The sequence below is a fragment of the Cervus elaphus genome, chromosome 3 (genome assembly GCF_910594005.1).
Source record: "Cervus elaphus chromosome 3, mCerEla1.1, whole genome shotgun sequence".
Lineage (NCBI taxonomy): Eukaryota > Metazoa > Chordata > Mammalia > Artiodactyla > Cervidae > Cervus > Cervus elaphus.
This window is the reverse complement of record NC_057817.1, coordinates 47,578,063-47,601,169: the sequence shown is the minus strand read 5'-3', so window position 1 is coordinate 47,601,169 and position 23,107 is coordinate 47,578,063. Positions and strand designations below refer to the sequence as shown.

Genomic DNA, 23,107 nt, shown 5'->3' with positions numbered 1-23,107 from the left:
GAATCTTCCCAACATCAGGATCGAACCCAGGTCTCCTGCATTGCGGGCAGATTCTTTCCTGTCTGAGCCCCATGCCAAGTTTATTACCTACTCAATTTGTCTCTTTTTCATTAAGTTGCCTGGAGCTGCTACCATGTGTGGTTGGGTATGCGTGTGATAACTAGGTGGTATAACTAGATGGGTATGCGTGTGATAACTAGGTGGTATAACTAGAGGGGTATGCGTGTGATAACTAGGTGGTATAACTAGATGGGTATGCGTGTGATAACTAGGTGGAGTTAAAGGGGGAGAGCTGTAGGAAGGACATGTTGACCTGCACGTTGTATGTGTGTGTACTGGTGAATCTCTAAATAGTATTCGTGGTGCTTTGACTTAAGGACAGTGACCGACAGGTGACTGTGCAGTTGAATAGAGGGAAACTGGGACATGGTGTCATATGTCCCAGTGAACTCATGGCTATGTTGTAGACCACAGAAGAGTGGAAAATACTGGCCTTGGTCACAGTGAATATATTGCAGCATTGTGTTATTTCCCCTGCTTGCTCCTCTCTTAGGATTCTCCTCATTTCAGACTAAGCTTAAAACAAGTGTCCTCAAGAAAAATCTCTCTGTTGGGTGGTGATAGATTTGACAGTGTTCTTATCCTGCTGATCAAATGGTAAAACAGTATGATTGAGCCTTGGTTAACTTGTTCCATTTTCATTCTGTCTGAAAACAGTCAGTGGGTCTCTTCCTCGTAAAGAATATACGTATATCTGGTGTGGAGGGAGCACGGGAGAAAGGGAGGAGTGATCTCATCACACAGATGATGGTGTCCACAGAGTGCACTTAGACTGAGCTTGTGAGACGGCTAAATGGTCTTAAGAAGAAGATCATGAAATTCTAACGTGAGGGGAGGAGGGTGACGAGCTATAGGTGGTTAATCTGTGTGAGAAGCTATAGAGAGGGCTTCAAAGCAGGAAAAGCGCAGGGTCCTCAAAGACAGAGAGCCACGAGAAAGCTTTAGGAAAGGTATGCTTGAACCCCAAGCTCATAGAGGAAACGAGCTTTCCACTAACTCTAGGCGGGTTCAGCCTTGGGTTGTGGGAAAAGTAAGGTTAAACTCAGAGAATCTGGCCTGAGTGATTGGAACGAGGTGAGAGGGTCTGCAGGAGAGCCTTTAAGGTTGATTCTGTGAAGAACATGAGAATGCGATGTTTACCTGGAATGAAGCATGTGTTTTGTACTTCTAAGATACCTTCCCAATTTCGGCTGTGCTTTGTAATTCTGTGTTTGATGTACTTCCATGTGCCCTGGGAGAGTGAGAGTTGGGCTACTGCAGCTGCTTTGGTGGAGGAAAGGAAATGTCTTTGATCCTTTAGAAATGATGTGGGAAGCAGCAAGCTGCCCTAGTCATCTAGGTAAAGTTGCAGAAAGTTCCCAGCAGAAGCCATGGCGCAGTCCAACAAGAAGGGTCTGCTCTAACCTTACTCTTTCAACTCCTCTACTTCCACATGCACATACATGCACATTTTATCCAGCTAGGGAATCTTAAAAGCTAATTGCCTTACTTTGAGATTCTTACTAAAAATTTCATATGTGGAATATTAACTTTAATCTTTCTCTTCCTGCTTTGATTAGTTTAAAATTATTAGTTCCCAGAGAAACCTTGTGAATTTCACTTTCTATTTCTCATTCAAAATACATGTTCACCTTTACTACTGTTGACTGTCTTTGCCACATGTATCACAATGGAAGCTTTATTTATAATATGAAAGAAAATAGCCTTTTCTACATTCCAAAGCCTACAATTTGAAATAAATACTGAGCAGTTGATTGATGTATTTTAGCTTTTTTTAAAAAAAGATCAGGAGTCCTAGTACAAACTACCAATGCTTAAAAATATTCAGGGTGTTCTACAAAAAAAAAATAAATTGCTGTATCTAGTTCTAATGCTACCTTTTTTATTTTCTTTATAAGTAAATAAATCTTTCTCTCCTTTTCTTAGAAAACTGGTGACTTATTTGCTATCAAAGTATTTAATAACATAAGCTTCCTTCGTCCAGTGGATGTTCAAATGAGAGAATTTGAAGTGTTAAAAAAACTCAATCACAAAAACATTGTCAAATTATTTGCTATTGAAGAGGAGGTAAGTCGTCAAGCTTTAGTTAATCCTGTCATGTTTATTGTTAATACAATTCAGGAGAAATAATCTGACATAAAAATTGTTTTATAAAGAGTGGGTTTTTTAATGCTGAAAATTAGGGCTCATACAATCATCTATTTATTCTCAAAAACAGATATATAACAATGGAAAGTCTCATGGAATCAGAAAAAGTAGTATAAGTAATAAAAGAATATACAATGTGGTTGCCAGTATTATGACTGAAAGCAAAAGCTAAGTGAAGTTAAATTGACATAATTACATAAGGAGAAAATCAAACAATGCAAGGAAGGCTTTATAAAGAATAAAAATCTTTGGAATCCAGAGAGTGATGTATGCATCCAATTGTCAAAGACAGAATTGGTTTTAGTGGGAAACAGTGAAAATAAAAATGTCATTAGAAAAATAGAAATCTCATTAGTATGGGTAATCAAATCACACCTTTTGAAAAACAATTTGGCAGTTTATACTCCTATCAGTGATTTCATTTTTAGTGATTACTTCTTAGAAAGTAATCAGAAATGTAAACTATAATTTTATGCACAAAGATGTTCATTGCTGTCCTGTTTATAATAAAGAATGGTTAAGTAAGTTAGAATGTTTGATGGATTGTTACCCAGAGTTGGCTATACTGAAGATTAAAAGCATAGCCCTCTGGACTGCCAAGTCTGTTCAAGACTTCTCACACGAGCCCCAGAAGAGTTTGGCAAGCTGTGCAATCGGAGAAGTCCCCATCAGACTGCTCGTTCAGACGCGAGCTGCAAGCTCAGGAGTCCTCAGGGCCATCTTCCCTTAAGACCAGCTGGCTACAGATTTGGGGCTTCCCATGACTGCCCTCAGGTTTGGTAATTTACTCGAACGCTGCATGACTCACAGCACTCAGGAAAGCACCATCAGTGGGCCCTCGGACTGCACAGGTTTGAACTGCACGGTCCACCAATGATACTGTGAATTTTTTCCCACTAAATATGAACTACAGTACTACATAATCTGAGATTGGTTGAATATGCAGATATGGAACCACAGATACAGGGGGTTGACTGTAAAGTTACATGTAGATTTTCGAATGCATGGAAGGTCAGCACCCTTAACCCCTGCTTTGTTCAAGGGTCGACTCTACTTACAAGTTAGTATCTTAGCAAAGCAGAAGGATATAAATTAGAACTAAGCAGAGGAAGAGATCCATAGGGCCACAGGACAGAATATACGAGGGTTCCGAACATGAATCTTCCTTTCCACGAAGATACGTTATCCTCGTGGCACGGATGCTCACTGTGACAGTACGCTTAGAGCATTGTCAGCCCTGGAGGCTTACCCACGCCTTTGGTGTGCAGAGCTTTTACTGAGGCTCGATCACATACTGTCTGCATGGCCAGAGTTTAGTCTCCAGCCCTTCCTGTGGGTTCTGGCTGATTCCTTAGCCTTGGGAAGTCAAAACGGAAGTGCACGTCCTAAGATCCCCATCATAAATCACATTTTTAGACTGTCACGTGGCCAAAACCCCCAGACAGAGACACTTTTAGCAGATAGGACATTCTAGAGGTCTATTGAATCAGCTCCCAGTAGCCAAGGGCAAGTGCTAGACCTCTCTGGCTAAAATTAATTCTGTACTGCACAGTGGTTAAGCAGTAATAAAAAGAAATATTTAACAAAATTTCAGTCACCTGGGAGCATGCTTACATACGAAGTTTTGTGAGAAAATCAGTATTAAAAATATTTATGCAATATGATCTTGAATAGTATGGTATACAAAGTGTTACGTGTCTATAATGTGATTCATTACATAGAAAAAAGACTGAAAGGAAACACACCAAATATAAACATAATTATCTCGGTGATGAAATTAGAGGTATTTCTCAAATTTTCAACTCCTCAAAACTCAGTTATTTCATTATGTAAAAGCAACAGCTTTTTTCTTTTAAAATTATTTCTTTCATACCACCCAATAGTAAAGAAGTTTTTAAAATATTTTATAGATTTATTTTGGGGATATATAGAAAAAAATTATAAAAGGAAGAAAGAGTAAAAAGTGATAATGGCTACTGTATTTAAGACTCATTCACATTTTCAAGTTTCTGAAATGGGCATTATCTTATAATCAATGTGTATTTGTAATTTGGTAATACTTCTTTTATTCCTCTATAAAGCTATTGTTAAATTGATGGTGTATCTTATAATCAATGGTACATTAAAATCATGGTTTAAAACAGATCAGCAGCTCAGATTCCTGAGCTGACTAGAACTTTGCTCCAAGGGGACCACTCAGTTATTCTACCTATTTGTTTTTAAGGCTAAAACTCTGGGAACTCTCTGGCAGTCCAATGGTTAGGGCTCTGGGCTTCCATTGCATGGGGCACAGGTTGAGTCCCTGATTGGGAAACTAAGATCCCACATGCCACATTATACTGCCAAAAAAAAAATGCTGAAACTCCACTCTTTGAAGTAAAAGTAGTGAAAGTGTTTGTCACAAGAAGAATTCAAGTGTTTTAAGAGTTTCATTACAAAGCTAATACCCTAAATGTACTATTATGTGTTAGAAATTAAACAATTTTGAAAAATCCATTATAACATTGTAGCAGTGATTTTCTAATTAGATTTAGCCAGCTTTTACTGTGGTTTGTCTTTAAAAACAAATCCAATTTTAATATTAATTTTGGAAAATGTTAACTCTCATCTGTACAGTCAACAAATATTTAACAAACCCTAGGTAAAAAGCAGTTCAAAGTACCTTCATTATTGTAGCAAATCCAACTTTTAAATGAAATCAGATGAGTATTGGCATATTATTAAAAATTTATTTTTTAGATTGAGTCAATGTCAGTGATTTTTTTTTTTTTCCAGACAACAACAAGACATAAAGTACTTATTATGGAATTCTGTCCATGTGGAAGTTTATACACTGTTTTAGAAGAACCATCTAATGCTTATGGACTACCAGAGTCTGAGTTTCTGATTGTTTTGCGAGATGTGGGTATGTTTATTTATTTATATGATTATATATGTGTGTAAATATAATTTAATGACATAAGAATTTTTAAACATAAATTTCTTACATTCAAAGCTAAAGACCTTTATGGAGTGCTTTCTTAGATATGATATCAAAAGCACAAGTACAATAAGGAAAAAGTAGATAAATTTCATCGTTAACTTGTGTGTGTCCAAAGGAAGTGTCAAGTAAAAAGACAACTCGTAGATGGAGAGAAAATATTTGCAAATCAGATGTCTGGTAAGGAATTTTTATCCCAACAAGTCAACAGCAAAGAGACAACCTGATTTAAAAATTAGTAAAGGATTTGGTAGACGTTTCTCCAAAGAAGATATGTCGGTCCCCAACTAGTATATAAAAAGATCATTACGCATTAGGGAAATGCAGATCAAAACCGTAAATAGATGCCACTACATACCCACTAGGATGGCTGAAATCAAAAAGACAAAACAGGTGTTGGTAAGGATGTAGAGAAATTGAAACCCTCATATACTGTTGGTGGTATTGTGAAAAAAAGTGCATGCAAAAAAAAAAAGTGCAGGCACTTTGTACAGTAGACTGACAGTTCTTCAAAAAGTTAAACAATTACTATATGACTTATCAATTCCATTACTAGGTGTTTATCTAAAAGAATTTAAAATATTTCCACACAAAAACTTGTATATCAGTATTCATAATAATAGCAACAACAAAAAAAGGAAGCCCAGTATTCACCAACTGGTGAATAGATAAATGGGGTACATACAATGGAGTATTATTTGTTTGTAACAAGAATGAAGTAGTGGTACATGCTGTAACATGGATGCACCTTGAAAAATTATGCTTAGTGAAAAACACAAGACACAAAAGGCAACAATATTTGTATGATTTCATTTATGTAAAATGTTCAGAATAGGCAGATCCCTAGAGACAGAAAGCAAAGTAATGGTGGTCAAGGCCTTGAGAGGAGAGTGGAGCCAAGGAGTGACTGCTAATAGATACAGGGGTTCTTTTTGTATAATGGAAATGTTCTGAAATTGGTGGTGATGGTTTGTATACTCTGTGGCTCTGTACTAAAAACTACTGAATTGTATACTTTAAAAAAAAGGAGTTTTATGATATGTGAATTTTATCTCAGTAAACCTGTTATTAAAAAAAAAAAAAGAATATGGCAGTCACAGGGAATAATATCTTCTTGGAAAGAAATGAATCAATATTTGAAGAATAGGAAAAGCCCAGTGTTACAAAGTATGACGTTAGTGGGAATTCTTGAAATTGATACTGGAAGCAGTAGAGGCTACATAGGTGAGGGTAAAATGAAAGAGAAGCCGTATAAGCTACAGACTATTAAGTCAAATAGAAGAGGTAGATAATTGATCCCTTCCTAAGTATACTGGTAGTCCTGAGTTTCCGTAATTGAATGTTGATATCTTTAAACTTACTTTTATATGTCATGCTTGGACATTTATCTATCAGCTGTCACACAAGTGGTTCAGACTATCATTCTATGACACTGCATGTCAGTTAGCCCAAACAGCTTAATTTCAGCAATTGCCATTAATTTTTTTTTTTTTAACTATATTATGTATTGAGTCCAGTTTACTATTTTGTGGAATTTTTTCCCCAAAGTAAAAATTTAAATTATGGTGAAAGATTATTTTTCTTGGGAATCTGTATTCTTGGGTTTAGGTAGATGGCCCACAGGTAAATAACAAAAAGTAATTCAGGAAGTCATAGGCTTAAGATCATTGTGTTCCATTTTCTTAACAGTATTTAAGAGAGACTCTTCCTTAGACCGTATTGATCCCTGTCCTTCTAAAATTTCTCATTACTCAAGCATGAAATACAAAATCTAAGTATAATCTATTACTTCTTTGATTAAAATGACTTTGGACCAACTTATGTAAAAACTTACATTGAGTGAATAAGAAAGAATTAACGTTCATTAGTGAATCTGATGCACACACACATACCTACTTATGATTTCCTTTGTTTTATATTTATTGTTGAAGTGGGTGGAATGAATCATCTCCGAGAGAATGGCATAGTTCACCGTGATATCAAGCCAGGAAATATCATGCGTGTGATAGGGGAAGACGGACAGTCTGTGTACAAACTAACAGATTTTGGTGCAGCTAGAGAATTAGAAGATGATGAGCAGTTTGTTTCTCTGTATGGCACAGAAGAATATTTGGTAAGTCATGCATCACTAATAATTTTATTTTAAGAAGTTGGATATATTATAAATATGGGTAGTTGATCAACCAGATCACTCTATAAAATATCTTAACTCTTAATGGCAAAAATTAAATTTTCTATTCTAATGAATATGGTATGTAATATGGAATTAGATATTGGTTTCTAAGGGTGTTGCTTTCTGTTAAAAAAAATTCTTGTAAGATTTATAATACTCTTAAATAATTTCACTAATGTTATGCATCTTTGTTAAAAGAAAGAACTATCTGTATACTCCAGAAGCATCTAGCTAGTAAAGGCTTCCTTATTTGGATCAGAGCAGTTAATATATTTACAAGCTTGTTATAATACTGTTCCCTGTAGAGCAGACTTCATTATAATTCTGAAGCAGAAGACTCTCTTCAGGGAGGCTGGTTACTGAAAGATGAAAAGAACCATTGTTAGAAACACACACACAAAATGAAATGCCTCTAAAAGATCTAACTTGAAATACTAGAAAACTAGAAAAGCTCTGTGGTTGAAACAGTTTATGTAGATGTGTTTGTGTGAAGTTAGTAAACATTTGAAACACTTAAGAAAGGCACTTAAAAATAAGTACATTTAACATGTAATCAGAAAGTTTATAATATATAGCTATCACTGATTGGTTATGGCTCTGAGTTTTATTTTAAAAGTCTTAGATTCTGTGACTTTTTTCCCAATTGGATTCCGTGGTTGTAATTTTATAATTTGAATGAAGTCAAGGTGCCCCATAGCTTTATTCAGATTATTCTAACCCTGGCATGAATTAAGGTATCTTAATTCTATCTTGTTCTATCAATATGAAACCACTAATTAATCTGCAGTTGTATTTGGATAATCTTTTATTAAGAGTACTTAAAAACAGGGACTTCTCTGACAGTCCAGTGGTTAAGACTTCGCACTTAGAGTGTGGGGGCACAGATTTAGTCCCTAGTCAGGGAATTAAGATCCTGCTGTGCAGTGTGGCAAAAAAAAAAAAACCACACACACCTAAAAACGGGTTATATTCATCCAACAGCTATCTATGTACCAAGCATTGTTGTAGGAATTGAGACGTCTTTGGTGTACCAGAAATACATGATTTCTGCTCCTATGGAACCCTCAATCTAGTGAGGACAGTAGACAAGTAAATTAGATAAATTCAGATAATTAAAGTGTTGGAAAGACAATAAGGTAACAAAGCAGAAGAAAGATAGCTAGGGAAAGCTTCCTTTCACTCTTAAGTCAACTAATACTTTAATGATGAAAACAGGCAAGTCATGCAAAGATTTGGGGGGAAAGCAGCATTACAAGCAACTACAAAGGAAAGCTTGGGGACAGGAGGAGAAGGGGACGACAGAGGATGAGATGGCTGGATGGCATCATCGCCTCAGTGGACGTGAGTTTGAGTAAACTCCGGGAGTTGGTGATGGACAGGGATGCCTGGCGTTCTGTGGTTCACGGGGTCGCAAAGAGTCTGACATGACTGAATTGAACTGAACAAAGGCATAAAAACAGAAATGACCTTAGATGTTTGAGAAACAGAAAGGATGACGGAATAGCTGGACTTAGTGAGTGAAAAGGCAGGTGATAAGAATTGGAGAAGTAAGCAGAAGCCAACCAGAGCATACGGACTAGTGGTTTCTACCCTGTATGATCACCCCCTGTTAATAATAAATGTTTTACAATATTCTTTTCAGTATCTTGAAATGGAATTCTTAGATAATATAATCAACCAGCATACCTAATTAAAGGAAGAGCATAGTATCTTAATGATAATATAAAGGAAAATATAATAAAATCATAGATGTTTAATATGTAAAAGTTTACTGGCAAAAGTTTACTATCAATTTCACCAGCAAACAATTGAAATAATTAGATGCTGTACCTGTGTATAATGTTATCTCCAGTGCACATGCAGTGATAACCTGTACATTGAATTGGTGAGTCGTATATCATAAGTCTTGTGTTGTTACTGATATCATTTTCCAAAGCACTGAAGAATTCCTGATAAAGTTTGTAACTTAACAAAGTAGATTTATGTATACTGCATTCCTATAGCTACAAAAATACTGTTTACTTTATATTCAAAAATACACTGTTTACATATAAAATGAAGTGAGATCATTATAAACAGACTTCTTAGGTGCACAAATATCTGGCAGGATATTTAGAAGTCATGCAGGAAGTCAGAAGCTTGTTTTTCAGAGCTGTTTCATGTTCAACAGAATGTCTCTCATCTCTGGTCTCTGCCCACTAAATTCCAGTAGCCCTTCCCAATGACCGTGGTGATCGAAAGAAACAACGGCAGTACCATACTAGCCTTAGTGAGGGTGATCCCTCTTAACGACTGTTAGCTTTCTCATAGTCTCCGAAGACCACAATTTAGCCTCCGCCACTAACAGACTTGTAAAATGGAAAGAACACAACATTAAATAAATAAACTTCCAAGTCCATGCTGTTCTCTTGGCTGAAATTCTACTGTAGTCTGTTTTCCAATTTCAGGTTATTCCCAACTCTATTTTCTAATAAATTACACCAGCAGTTATGAAACTCAGTAGTCATGAAACTCAGCAGTCTAGAAATATTTCTATATTTGAATGAAAACTTTTCTCATTTTGGAATTCCTGGACCAGATGTTGAATCTTCTCCTTTTTATGTGTTTAAGACCAAAGGAAGCACCAGCATTTTTCTTCTGTTTTTAATATGATGGCTTTCTTAATATGAATTGCCCAAAAAGTTCATTCGGGTTTTTCCATAAGATAGTGCAGGAAAACTCAAACAAACTTTTTGGCCAACCCGATTTAACCTGAGAACTTACAGTAGGTTTGTCCTTATGCTCCTGTCCCAGATGCAGGGGCCCGGGCGCAGTAATACTAATCCCTATGCAAATATAAGTAGCGCGTTCAGGAGAGAGCCTGTGGGCCCAGAAATGTCAGACCAGCATGCATCAGGCCATTCTCAGCTGATCATTCTCAGCCTAGGGAAGGCCTTCCAACTGTACTAGTTAGGAGGTATGTTAGTGCACCTTTTGAGGAGGTCCCGCTTTGTCTCCTTCTAGAATCGCTGTATCTGCTCTTCCCAGGTTGGCAGCCTCATGTTCTTTGAAGATATCAGGCATGTCCAGGTACTCTTGGCCTCTTCACAGTGCCATTGATAAAGTAAGAACCTTCTGCTAGGACAGAGGTCTGGCTCATGCTTCTTTAGACAATAATGCCTTACGTACTATGCCACAGAATCTGCAAAACCACTCAGACCCTGTGCATCTGGTAGCCATGTTTGGACATACGTCTTAAGCCCCTCAGGCTTGTCACCTCTTCTAATTCCTCATTAAAATGTATTTCCCAAAAAAGTCCCATCCATCCCCCCAAAAATAATCCAGAGCTTGTGACCCTTTGAGAGATGAATTCATAAACTGCATCATTTACAGTAGAGACACCCTCCCAGCACTGTTATCTGTGTTGGTTCCCAGTCCGTTGGGCCACTGCCGTATACCACAGTGTCATAAGGCATTGTTTTAGTTTGGGATCATTTGGGAGATGACTCTGCTCTGGTCCAGAGTACACTCTTACAGGTTTATCTACCAAAAACCTTGGCGTTAAGGCACGTAATTTACATAAAGACAGTGTCACGGAGGCTAAGCATGTGTGACCCCTGGCTGTCCTTCGCAGAGCTTAATGTCCGTAAGAATCTCAGTCTGGATCTGTGAGCTCCTAAGCCACGCCCTATAAATTCCATCTGTTCTTCACAACTGTATGGTAGTGTCTTCTGTGCTTAAGGACCATGTGGTGAACATCAGACCAGCTACTTAGCTGAGTTGCTGTATCCTCCAACATACCCAATCAGGCTAGTCCTCTGAATTCATTCTAGAAAATTAGTTTTCATCTCAGAGCCCTTATGACTTGCTCACATGGATTGCATATGAGGTATGAGGGAAAGGAATTGAGGCTGCCTGATATGTTTTGGGTATGAGCAACTGGGTAGATGATGGAACCGTTTACTTAAAGGGTAAAGATTAGAAGGAAACAGGTTTGAGTCAGAAGACCAGGAGTCTGTTTTTGATACCTTAAGTTTAAGCTACCTGTTAGACATTTGAGAAAACAGTAGGCTATATGAATCCAGAACTCAGGACAAGAAATGGTTTGGAAAGTTAAAGGATATAGGTAACACTTAATGCCATAGGCCTGAATGGGAGATGAAAAAATAAGGCAGTTGTTAAGTGTGGATGGCTGTTTTGAGTTTTGCTATGGAGGGAAGCAGAAAATTGAATGATAGGTCAAAGAGATTGTAAGGTCAATTTAGGGGCTTTTTTAATGGGAGATATGAAAGCATGTGTGTAAAGCTGAAAGAAATGAGCCAATAGAAAGGGGGGAAATGATGCATAAAATTAAAAGGGTAGTTTCAGGAAATGATTTCTAGAATTGGTGAGATGATATGATGGGCCCCACAGCACAGATGTGGCGCTAGTGGTAGACAGCCCGCCTGCCGGTGCAAGAGACATAAGAGAAGCAGGTGTAATCCCTGGTCGGGAAGATCCCCTGGAGAAGGAAATGGCAGCCCACTCCAGGATTCTTGCCTGGAGAATCCCATGCACAGAGGAACCTGGCGGTCTGCAGTCCACGGGAGTGCAGAGAGACACAACTGAAGCAACTTGGTACACCACAGGTGGAGAAGCTAAGCCTTCGATAAGAGCCGTCCCATTGTAACTGGTTCTGAACACAGATTCAGGTAGGTTGGCTTTTGGTAAAAGATACAAAGGAGAGTTAGTCTCTGCTTCCGTTTTCTCACTGTAGTATGAAGTGAGGTCATCAAAACTGAGGGTCAAAGGAGGTGGTGTTGGAGGTTTGAGGAGAGAGAGGAAGATATGAAATGGTCTTTTCAGATTGGAAAAGTAAAATTATTAGGAAAATAGAATTTCCAGACATTATTGAATACCCATTTTTGTGTAATGTATTTCATAGAATACAAATTAGTAGCTTTTTTCTTTTCTTTTTAAAGCATCCTGATATGTATGAGAGAGCAGTGCTAAGAAAAGATCATCAGAAGAAATATGGAGCAACTGTGGATCTTTGGAGCATTGGGGTAACATTTTACCATGCAGCTACTGGATCACTGCCATTTAGACCATTTGAAGGGCCACGTAGGAATAAGGAAGTGATGTAAGTGATTTCTCCATCTAAAATTAGAAATAATTTTTTAAAATGTGTATCTATCTTACTTTATTTCATCATGTTAAGAGAGGTACACTACTGAATATTGATCTAGCCATCATTTCTGATATTTTAAACTATTTGATTTTTTAGTAAGAGTACAACCTTATAAAAATGCATAGAGATAATGTTTCATACTGTGTTTAACTATCTTATGTACAAAGTATAAATGGATCCAAATTTGGTCCATCCAGTCTTTGGTCCATATTAAAAATATTGTGCCTTCTGAAATTTATTTCAGCACTATTTAGTTCTTTTTGTGTGCTTATTAGTTTTTTTCCTCCATATAACTAAAAAAATTAAAAAGTACTTTCATGAAGTAATAGAACCATTAGTGGATCAAAAAGAAATATGAACTGACCTGATTTCTTTAACCATTTCAAAAATAACATTTAGTGTAATATTTTTCTAGTGTTGCTGTTTCAGTCGAAAACATTTTGCTGAATGCATTTTACTAGTACATTATACATTTATGCAACTGCCATAGTTACTAGGAAATAATTACTATGTATGAAGTCACTGTTATAAACCAAATAATGGAAGAAAAGAGGGATGGATTGTTAGATGTGAAATTTATTATAAAACTCATCTGTACATTGGCCGCACATCTTTCTGTTTTGAAAGAAGTTAGTGGTTGACCTTGCCTCATGGGAAATACCAACCTCTGTACACGTAAAACTATAAGGTGAGGTTATGAATGTTGTTCAGTTCAGTGAGGTAACTCACTTGACAGCCTTAACGTGTTCAGCTGTTTTTTTAGATCTCAGATCTTTATATATTTGACCCCACCTTTTATAAGTGGGGCTTCCCTGGTGGCTCAGATGGAAAGGATCTGCCTGCAATGAGGAGACCCAGATTCAGTCCCTGGGTGGGGAAAATTCCCTGGAGGAGGAAACGGCCACCCACTCCAGTGTTCTTGCCTGAAAAATTCCATGGACAGGGGAGTCTGGTGGGCTACAGTCCATGGGGTCACAAAGAGTCAGACATGACTGACTAACACTTTATAAGTAATAATCACAAATGTAAACATACAATCTTTAATCTCATCTCAGTTAGGAGAAGCATATTTTTTCTTTTGTTTGTTTGAGGAGGTAAAACTAGTTCAGCTGATACCATGACTTTTGCTAAAACCTGAGTATCTAAATGTTTTCCAGCAAGGAGAGCATACATATTTGTGGGAAGAAGTTATCCATTAGTGTACTGATTTTGGTATAGCATCATCTTGAACCCACTTTACAACAGTGTCCTTTTTATAAAATCTCTTCATTAATGAAGGCTTAGAGTCAGTTACTGTCTTTCCTCATTAAACATAAAGTGTGCCCAACAGTTAATCATGCTTTGCTGTCATGGGCGTTTTAAAGCAGTATCAGCATGTATTGCTGCACTAAGAATGGGTTAAATAGAAGTGTGGTGCTCTGTAATAAAGGAAACATGACTCATAAACAACTGGGAGTACCTAATGTTATCTGCCCACCATGTAGGCAGATAACAGCATTAGAAGAATTTTTTTCTTTATTTGCACAGAAACTAAACGTTTTATGAACATTGATGCTAATGAATGCTCAGAAGCACTTTAAGAAATAATAAGGATGGAGGAGGAGACGGCAGCCCGCTCCAGTGCTCCTGCCTGGAGAAGCCCATGGACAGAGGAGCCTGGCGGGCTGCAGTCCGTGGGCTTACATGGCTGAGCATGTGTGCATGAGGGTGGAGGGAGATGGGTTGGTAGCAATAAAGCGGTAGAACTAAAAAAAAAAAAAAATAATAAGGATTGTTTTGCTTGACTATTGAGTGATGTATTCATCTCACATTATAGGAGTATTGATCCCTCAGAATCTTATTTACATGTTAATAAATGTATTTAGATATGTATCTTAACAAAATAAGTTTTTTCAAGAGTTTATAAGCATTACCTTAATTAGCAATTCTGCCATTCATTCTATTCACTTCTCTTCTTGCATTAATGTCACATATTTCTACTTATTTCTCCACAATCTGATCCTTCTCACATGAATGCAACTTATATTTTTCACATTAATTTCCTTCTTTGAAAAATCTCTTAGTGCACAAATCCTGACTGCCTCTACTGAAGAAGCAGCAAGCAGCTCAGATCAGCTGTTCTGGTTTCTTTCACTTTTTTAAAGAGTTTGTTAATCTGCTCAGAGCACATTTATGTAGCCGTTAAACAAATCGAAAAATTATGTCAGAAATACTATCCATAAACTTATATAAGATTCTGATGTGTTATGATTTACATTTTCATCTTGAAGGCATGAACCTCTTATTTCTCTCCTAGTTTCAGGTTTTGTTTTAGAAAAGGGCTGACACTTGTAAGGCTGCTTTCATTGCCCCGCCTCCATCATTATTAGTATTCTTTCACTTCTTCATGCATCTCTTTCTTGACTTCATCTTTATTTTTATCACCATCATCAAGAAACAGATTAAGCTTGGCTTTTAATTTTGGTACACGCATCTAATCCTGTTATGTATATATATTTTCTCAATATGCAAAAACTTTCTGATACTGTGCTATGTATAGTTTAATCTTTTTTTTTTTTTTTTAAAGAAAGCTATTGTTCATTCTATAGTAATTTCATGGTCCAGTTGACTGTGCCTTTGGATAATGTGGGTAAGAGTGATGAGATGCTTTTTTCATGGTCTAGAGACATTCTGTAACATAACTTTTTTTGTGTTTGCTCAATTTTTTCAGATGGAAAAATGAATATTTTTGTTGTGGACATCAAGATGCTGTTATATGGCAGTCTGAGAGCCCAAATGAAAATTAATTATGGCCTATGTAAAATAATCATACAGCCACAATTCTACTTCAGTCAGTCAGATTCAAAGTATTTTGATTGTTTTATGGATCCTGTGAACATCAGTCACAAAGTTTTGTATAGTAGATAATTGTAGGTGCAACTGAGGAAATATTTTTGCAGAGCCCTTTGATAGGATATGCAGTAACAAACTGCTTATTTTAATCTACTTTTATTCCTCCCAAGGTATAAAATAATTACTGGAAAGCCTTCTGGTGCAATATCGGGAGTACAGAAAGCAGAAAATGGACCAATTGACTGGAGTGGAGACATGCCTGTTTCTTGTAGTCTTTCTCGGTAAGTATAGCATATGTACCCTGTTCTTTTTGGTGTTGGGACCTTTGTTGATTAAAGGCACCAATACTTAAGTATAGTTTTGTTCTTAATTTTTCAGTAGGTGTTATTAAAGCATGCCTTGATTAGTAATTTTTGTCTTTGTGGCAATGTAAAGATTGATTTGGGTCTATGTAAATAATTTTGCCAGATCTCTTTTAAGACATAGAGCATACATACATTTTTCAAATTGCTAATCACTTGTCTTAGAATTGTGTCCACTGTGGGCTTCCAGCTTAGGACTTTTGGTGTCTCTTGTGCTGACCTTCATTATAGCAGAGCACAAATAGTGGTACAGATAGGAATAACTAGAGTTCTAAGAAACAGACATTGAAGAAGTCTAATATTACCCTCATTTTCAAAAAGTAATCATATTATTCAAAAGGTGAGAAATAACAGTTTTCTACTGCTTTTTCCAGCATTTCAAAAGTTCATATGGGTCTTAATATAGCAGCCAGAACTCAAATTATACATGAATCCTGTTATCACAGAGAGAGATTTAAGGTAAAGGAAATTAAAAGTAGAGAGTAAATCTTTTTTCTGTTGTATATCTTTTTTATTGATGTATATTTGATTTACAAAGTTGTGCTAATTTGGGAGTAAATTATTTTAGATTTTACTCTGGAAGTAAAGCCAAGGCAATCATCAGTATTTAGAATTTGTAATTACTGAATTACTTTCCATTTTTCTTGAGTGTGGGGATTGTATAATCTACAAGTGAACATACATAGGTTATGTTTTATTGGTTTAACGCCTTTTAAAATCTGTGGGTGCTTTTTGTATTACTTTTAACATATAAGTAAATATGTTTATTCAAAATATTTATTTAGACTGTACATATATAATACGTATACCACAAGTTAATGAAATATGTCATCATTTTATGTATTAATATCTGTGAAAACTCATTTAAACCAGTAGTTCCAGTGCCGAAATGATTTTTGAAAACCACTGGCCTGACAATTTCATTTTTGTGTGTTAAAAGTCTCCAAAACTGAATTGTGTCATGCAACTAGAGTTACCCAGAGAAAGTCACTTTATTGGAGAGCAGAAATTCAATGTTATAATAGTGATCTTGGTAAAATTTTGATTTAGAAAAGTACCCATTTTGGAAATCTTGGGCAAAAAAAAAAAAAATTTTTTTAAATTAAAAAAATTAAAAAATTTTTAAAATTTAAATTAAAAAATTTAAAAAATTAAAAAAATTAAAAAAAAAAATTTAAAAGGATCCGGAAATGAGCACTTGCTGTTTAGTGTCTAACTACATTGCCGACATTCACACAGTGTTTTGTCTGTCTGAACTATAGATTGCATGTCTCAGGAGCGTAGCAGGCCTTATCTGTCTAATTATTCTTTAGTACACTAAGTTATAAATTTTTTTATAAAAATTGCTTAGGTATCAAAGTATGTTATATGATTTTTTTAAATACTAAGGACTTTAAGTACTAACAATCAACAATGAAAACAACTACCAAAAATGTAAGAACTACAGAAAAAAGATAACCATCTTCTTTCTCATATGTATTAATTAGTCAAGACTAGATAGCCAATGAGACAAACCTAACTCAGCTGTGAGTGAAGACAGACATAAGTGAAACATAGATTGACGTTGTAATTCAGAGTTTATGTGTGTATGTAACTCAAAGCTCCACCGAATCCTCAGATTCAGATTGTCATCAAGACTTGGTGGGCTTCCCTGGTGGCTCAGCAATAAAGAATCCACCTGCAATGCAGGAAATATAGCAAGAGACCTGGGTTTGGTTCCTGGGTCAGAGAAATTCCCCAGAGAAGGAAATGGCAACCCACTTGAGTATTCTTGCCTGGAAAATTCCATGGACAGAGTCTGGTGGGCTACAGTCTGTGGAGTCGCAAAGAGTCGGACACGACTGAGCATGCACATACTGCGTACACATACCTTAAAAACTGTTAACAGTTATTTCAGTGTCTGCCATGTAGTCAAGAATATATTTTTAAGATGACTTGAAGTTCAATAATTGAGTCTATTTAAACATATTTTAAAATTCAGGTAGTGCATGAGAATTAAGTTCCTTCCATTCATTTTTTTTTTAATATTTAAGTTCATTAGTCAAAGATGGGGGGCTTCCCTAACAGCTCAGACGGTAAAGCATCTACTTGCAATGCAAGAGATCCCAGGTTCAGTCCCTGGGTCAGGAAGATCCTCTGGAGAAGGAAATGGCAACCCACTCCAGTATGCTTGCCTGGAGAATTCTATGGACAGAGGAGCCTAGCGGGCTATAATCCATGGGGTCACAGAGTCGGACAAGACTAAGCGACTAACAGAGTCAAAGATTATTCCTAGTTTAATTGGCATTAATTGATTGCTAAATGATTATAGTGATTTTCCTTCTTGAAGAAGTATGCTACAAAAGGCATATGAATTCAGCATAAAAATTAGGTGTTGGAGTGACATGTTAAAAGGACATTAGTGACCCTGAAGTTAAACCATTATCCTCATGACCACAGGGTTCCAGTCAACTGATCTCATCTGGATAGCCATGTATATACAATGTTAGGATGTTTGGAAAAGTGAGGAAACTTGGGAAGGAGAGAATCAAAGAAAATAAAATGTAAAAGCCAACATAAAAATACCATAAGCCCTGGTTCATTGACAAGTAATATTAAATCAAGGTTACCTGGCTTTCCAAAAAGTTGGCAGATTGTTTGCAATTTTAAATTAATCTTTTCTGATAATAGTAATAGCAGTTCCTTTGATTTGTTGGTAAAGGTTATGATTTTGTACTTAGAATGTAACACATTCATTCTTCATGTAACTCTTTTCAATACTATTTTAGGGGTCTTCAAGTTCTACTTACTCCTGTTCTTGCAAACATCCTTGAGGCAGATCAGGAAAAGTGTTGGGGTTTTGACCAGTTTTTTGCAGAAACTAGTGATATACTTCACCGGATGATAGTTCATGTTTTTTCACTACAACAAATGACAGCTCATAAAATTTATATTCATGGCTATAATACGTAAGTACCTCTTTATATTTTTTCCTACATCATGATGTTGTGTTATATAATAGTTACATATCTTCACAAATCAGGAGAAGAAATAGGAAAAATGATTCAGCTTCATCAGATGTACCCATTTCTGGGTAGAAAGTGTTAGAAAATGTTTGGGTGCTTAGTAAATTACTTTTCACTTATCTTTGAAGTAAAAGGATTAATTTTCTAAAATTTACAGGTAAATTAATTTGTTCTTAAACTACAAATTTTACAAGACTACTTTCCTTTATGTGCCTTCTCTCAAATTACATAACCACATAACTACAATTAGCATTTACTAATAAACGAGCCAGGTTTTATTAAGAGTATTGTCCTGTCACTTAAAAATATTAAAGCATAAGTCTTATAGTTCATGTAATTACTTGCATATGTGGCCTAAAGCCCTTGAGTGCTGGGGAAAGACCTGTTCCTTTTATCTTAAAAAAATAGATTATACCTACGTGATAAAAATCTACCCATGTGATAAAACTACATACAATTAAATCACACACACCCTTAACATGTGAAACTAGGGAAATCTGAATAAGATAGGTGGATTATGTCAGTATCAAGGTCCTGATTATAATAGTGTACTATACTTATGCAAGATGTTACCACTGGGGGAAAACTGAGTAAAGAGTATTTAGTGTCTATACAATTTCTTTCAACTGCACATGAACCTACAGTGATCTCAAAATAAATTTTTTTTTTTAAATGAAAGGGGAAAGCATTGCACCCATTCTACATGCCGTAGTTTCTATTTTAACAAGGCTCAGGTAGCAGTTTTGATGCCTCATGAAATTAAAAAAGAGACTTTCACTGGTTATTTATTAACAAATAAAATCAATTCGATGGAGTAATACTTTAGACATTTTGTCTAATATCTCTATCCAATAAGGCACTTCCCTGGTGGTTCATATGGTAAAGAATCTGCCTGCAGTGCAGGAGACCCGGGTTTGATCCCTGGGTCAGGAAGATCCCCTGGAGAAGGCAGTGGCTACCCACTCCAGTATTCTTGCCTGGAGAATTTCATAGACAGAGAAGCCTGGCGGTCTATAGTCTATGGGGTTGCAAAGAGTCAGACACAATTAAGTGACTAACACCAACTAACATTACAATATTATAAACATTGAAAATAATATAAATAGAATGAATAAAATAATATAACATTGGGTTCAGTTCAATTCGTATTGTCGTATCTGACTGTTTGCAACCCCATGGACCACAGCACGCCAAGCCTCCCTGTGCATCACCAGCTCCTAGAGTTCACCCAAACTCATGTCCATTGAGTTGGTGATGCCATCCAACCACCTCATCCTTTACCATCCCCTCCTCCTCCTGCCTTCAATCTTTTCCAGCATCAGGGTCTTTTCAAATGAGTCAGTTCTTTGCATCAGGTGGCCAAAGTATTGGAGTTTCAGCTTCAACATCAGTGCTTCCAATGAACACCCAGGACTGATCTCCTTTAGGGTGGACTGGTTGGATCTCCTTGCAGTCCAAGGGACTCTCGAGTCTTCTCCAACCACCACAGTTCAAAAGCATCAATTCTTTGGCGCTCAGCTTTCTTTAGAGTCCAACACTCACATCCATACATGACTACTGGAAAAACCATAGCCTTGACTAGGCGGACCTTTGTTGGCAAAGTAATGTCTCTGCTTTTTAATATGCTGTCTAAAATACATTAATCATCATCTGTATTTTGGTGCTTAATAGCCTGAATCGAAATGTAACTTAGTTAGGTGTTGGCCACTATTTCATTGTAAAAGTATATGTGTACATAGAAAGCCCACCTGAGCCCAAGCCAGAAATCACAGCAGAGACTTTTGGCAGAGAAAAATCACAACATTGCTGCTGGAATGTTGATTTGTTTCTTTTTTTCATGGATTTCTTTAGGGAGAATCTGCCTTTTCCCCCAAAACATCATTTTGAAAATACCTGATTTTATTAGCTTATTTAACACATATTATATACTCATGTTGTAAGTGATATTCTCAATTTTTTATATATTTAAGTCATTTAATCCTCACAACAGTTCTGTGAGGTGAGGACTGTTATTCCCATTCTGTAGATAAAGAAACACAGCGCAGAGAAGTTAAGTAGTTTAAGGTGGTGAGTAAGTGGAAAGCAAACAAACTGAAATTTGAACCCAGCTATTCTGACTCCAATCAGTGACCTTAAACTGTCTTCTGTTTTGGCTCCCATTTATTGAAATATTAAGACTCCTCTGAATTGCACATATCCAATATAGGTGTCCAGACATAAAAATGTCTTGGAATTGACTGCCTTATCAACAGACTATGTGGAATTTTCAGTTTAGTAGACTTCATAGTGTCCACATCAACAAAGCAGCGTTTCTGTGGACTGGATATGATCTAAAGTTTTACTGAGAAATGGATGTCGTGGCACTGGTATAAAAAAAATGATTTTACCTCTCATTTTATCCCAATTATGTTGTCCTTTTCGATTTTTCTCACACAGTGCTACTGTATTTCATGAACTGGTGTATAAACAAACCAAAATTATTTCTTCAAATCAAGAGCTTATATATGAAGGACGACGTTTAGTTCTAGAACCTGGAAGACTAGCACAGCATTTCCCTAAAACTTCTGAGGAAAACCCTATCTTTGTAGTCAGCCGGGACCCTCTGAGTACCATAGGATTGACATATGAAAAAAGTAAGCTGGGATTTTTCTTTTTTTTTTTTTTAAGTTGGGATTTTTCTTGTTGTTCTTACTAGCCATTAAAAAACAACAATAAATTGGGAATTCCCTGGTGGTCTAGTGGTTACAGCTCCACACTCTCACTGCTGAGGGCCTGGATTCTGTCTCTGGTTGGGGAAATAAGATCCCACAAGACACACAGCGCAGCCAAAGGGGAAAAAGCTATAAAAATGATTGTCATCTTCATAAAGTTGATTAATGATGACATTAATGTGGAACTTTTGTAAATGTTAAAATTTGTAAGTTAATTGAATGAGAGTAGTAGTAAAATTTAAAATCCTCATCAGTAACAAGATTTGACATTAAATATTTTGTTTATAAAATGGTAAAATACTTTGTCATACATGTTTTACTGTAGTTCTCTGCTTTTAGTATTTTACTAATCCTCAGAATAACCTTTTGTATCATAAATTGCAACAAATGTCTTGTCTCCAGGGTGAATTGGACCCTTTGCCAGGCTTTGGAATCTAAGAATAATTAGATCTGTATTTTGGAATCTTTTAAATTATTAATTCTGATGGTGAAAAAAAATTACCTGGATGTTTACATTTTTATTTAGACCTTTGGGATTTGATTTAGATTTAAAGAAAAGCATTGAACTTGTTGTGTTGGAATATATTTAAGAAAAAGAGGTGAAACTCCTTAGAAATAGTGCAGGTAGTAATTTGTTAAGGAATGAGCTTTTTTTTTTAACCAGGGAAGGAACATTAAAGAGTTTTATCATTAATGTTTAATTTAAAGGTAATTTAGAGGTTAATGTTTAATTTGGAGGTTGATATATAAAGGATAAAATAATGCATTTTTTATTTCTGATTTTAACTATTTTATTTCATATTTCAGTTTCCCTCCCTAAAGTACATCCACGTTATGATTTAGATGGGGATGCCAGTATGGCTAAGGTTAGTATTTAGTTAAATTACTATTTAAACATCTGAATTAAAATTATCAATAGTGGGAGCAATAAAAAGTGTATCTTTATATACACCTGTATAGCTTAGGAAATTATTCATTTAGATTGTTATCCATTACAAATTGTTTCATGTTCTCTCTTCTTTATATCTTTTCTTGAACTCACAAGAAAATGTTCTCCATTGAGAATGCATGTTTACCATTATTATATTAAGGATGAAATGTTTATTGCAGTTATATCTGTCCTTAGCTTTTAGGAACTAGTAGCTTATCCTGTTTTCAATGATAAAAATAGGCATGTTTGAAAATTTTTATGTGAAAGTTTTTCTTACCCTATACCACAATTTAGCACCAAATATTAACACTTTGTATTTCTTCATTAGGCAATGACAGGAGTTGTGTGTTATGCCTGTAGAATTGCCAGTACCTTGCTGCTTTATCAGGAATTAATGCGAAAGGGGATACGATGGTTGATGTAAGTAATGGATTGAAATTTGAAAATTGATCTGCACATAGGCCTCACTAAATAACTGATCATCTCTTCATGGGTACTTTACCTCTTCAGACTAGGTAGGGTCACGTGGGTGATTTTCACTGTAGTATATTTGTTTCACATTTAGTTTACAAAATATTTAGCAGCTTTTTTTTTCTTTAATTTTATTCCTACAAAATATAAGACAGGACAAATAGTATCTGAATTTTAAAATTTTTTTAAATTAAATTTTAAAACAAATCAGGAGACAATGGGACTTCCCCAGTGGTCCAGCAGTTAGGATTCACGCTTTCACTGCCATGGTCCCATGACTCTAAG

The 23,107-nt window shown here is 36.0% G+C and overlaps 1 protein-coding gene across 1 annotated transcript in view; it reads left to right on the top strand.

Moving 5' to 3' along the window:
• The window catches only part of TBK1 (TANK binding kinase 1), a 43,365-nt gene that overhangs the window by 4,793 nt on the left and 15,465 nt on the right, over positions 1–23,107 (top strand). The window contains exons 3-11 of the mRNA XM_043888134.1: positions 1,987–2,127; positions 4,984–5,113; positions 7,120–7,301; positions 12,302–12,462; positions 15,513–15,623; positions 18,473–18,652; positions 21,146–21,342; positions 22,228–22,286; positions 22,680–22,771. Coding sequence (XP_043744069.1) covers positions 1,987–2,127; positions 4,984–5,113; positions 7,120–7,301; positions 12,302–12,462; positions 15,513–15,623; positions 18,473–18,652; positions 21,146–21,342; positions 22,228–22,286; positions 22,680–22,771 — 1,253 coding nt within the window. The remainder of the gene's footprint in view (positions 1–1,986; positions 2,128–4,983; positions 5,114–7,119; positions 7,302–12,301; positions 12,463–15,512; positions 15,624–18,472; positions 18,653–21,145; positions 21,343–22,227; positions 22,287–22,679; positions 22,772–23,107) is intronic.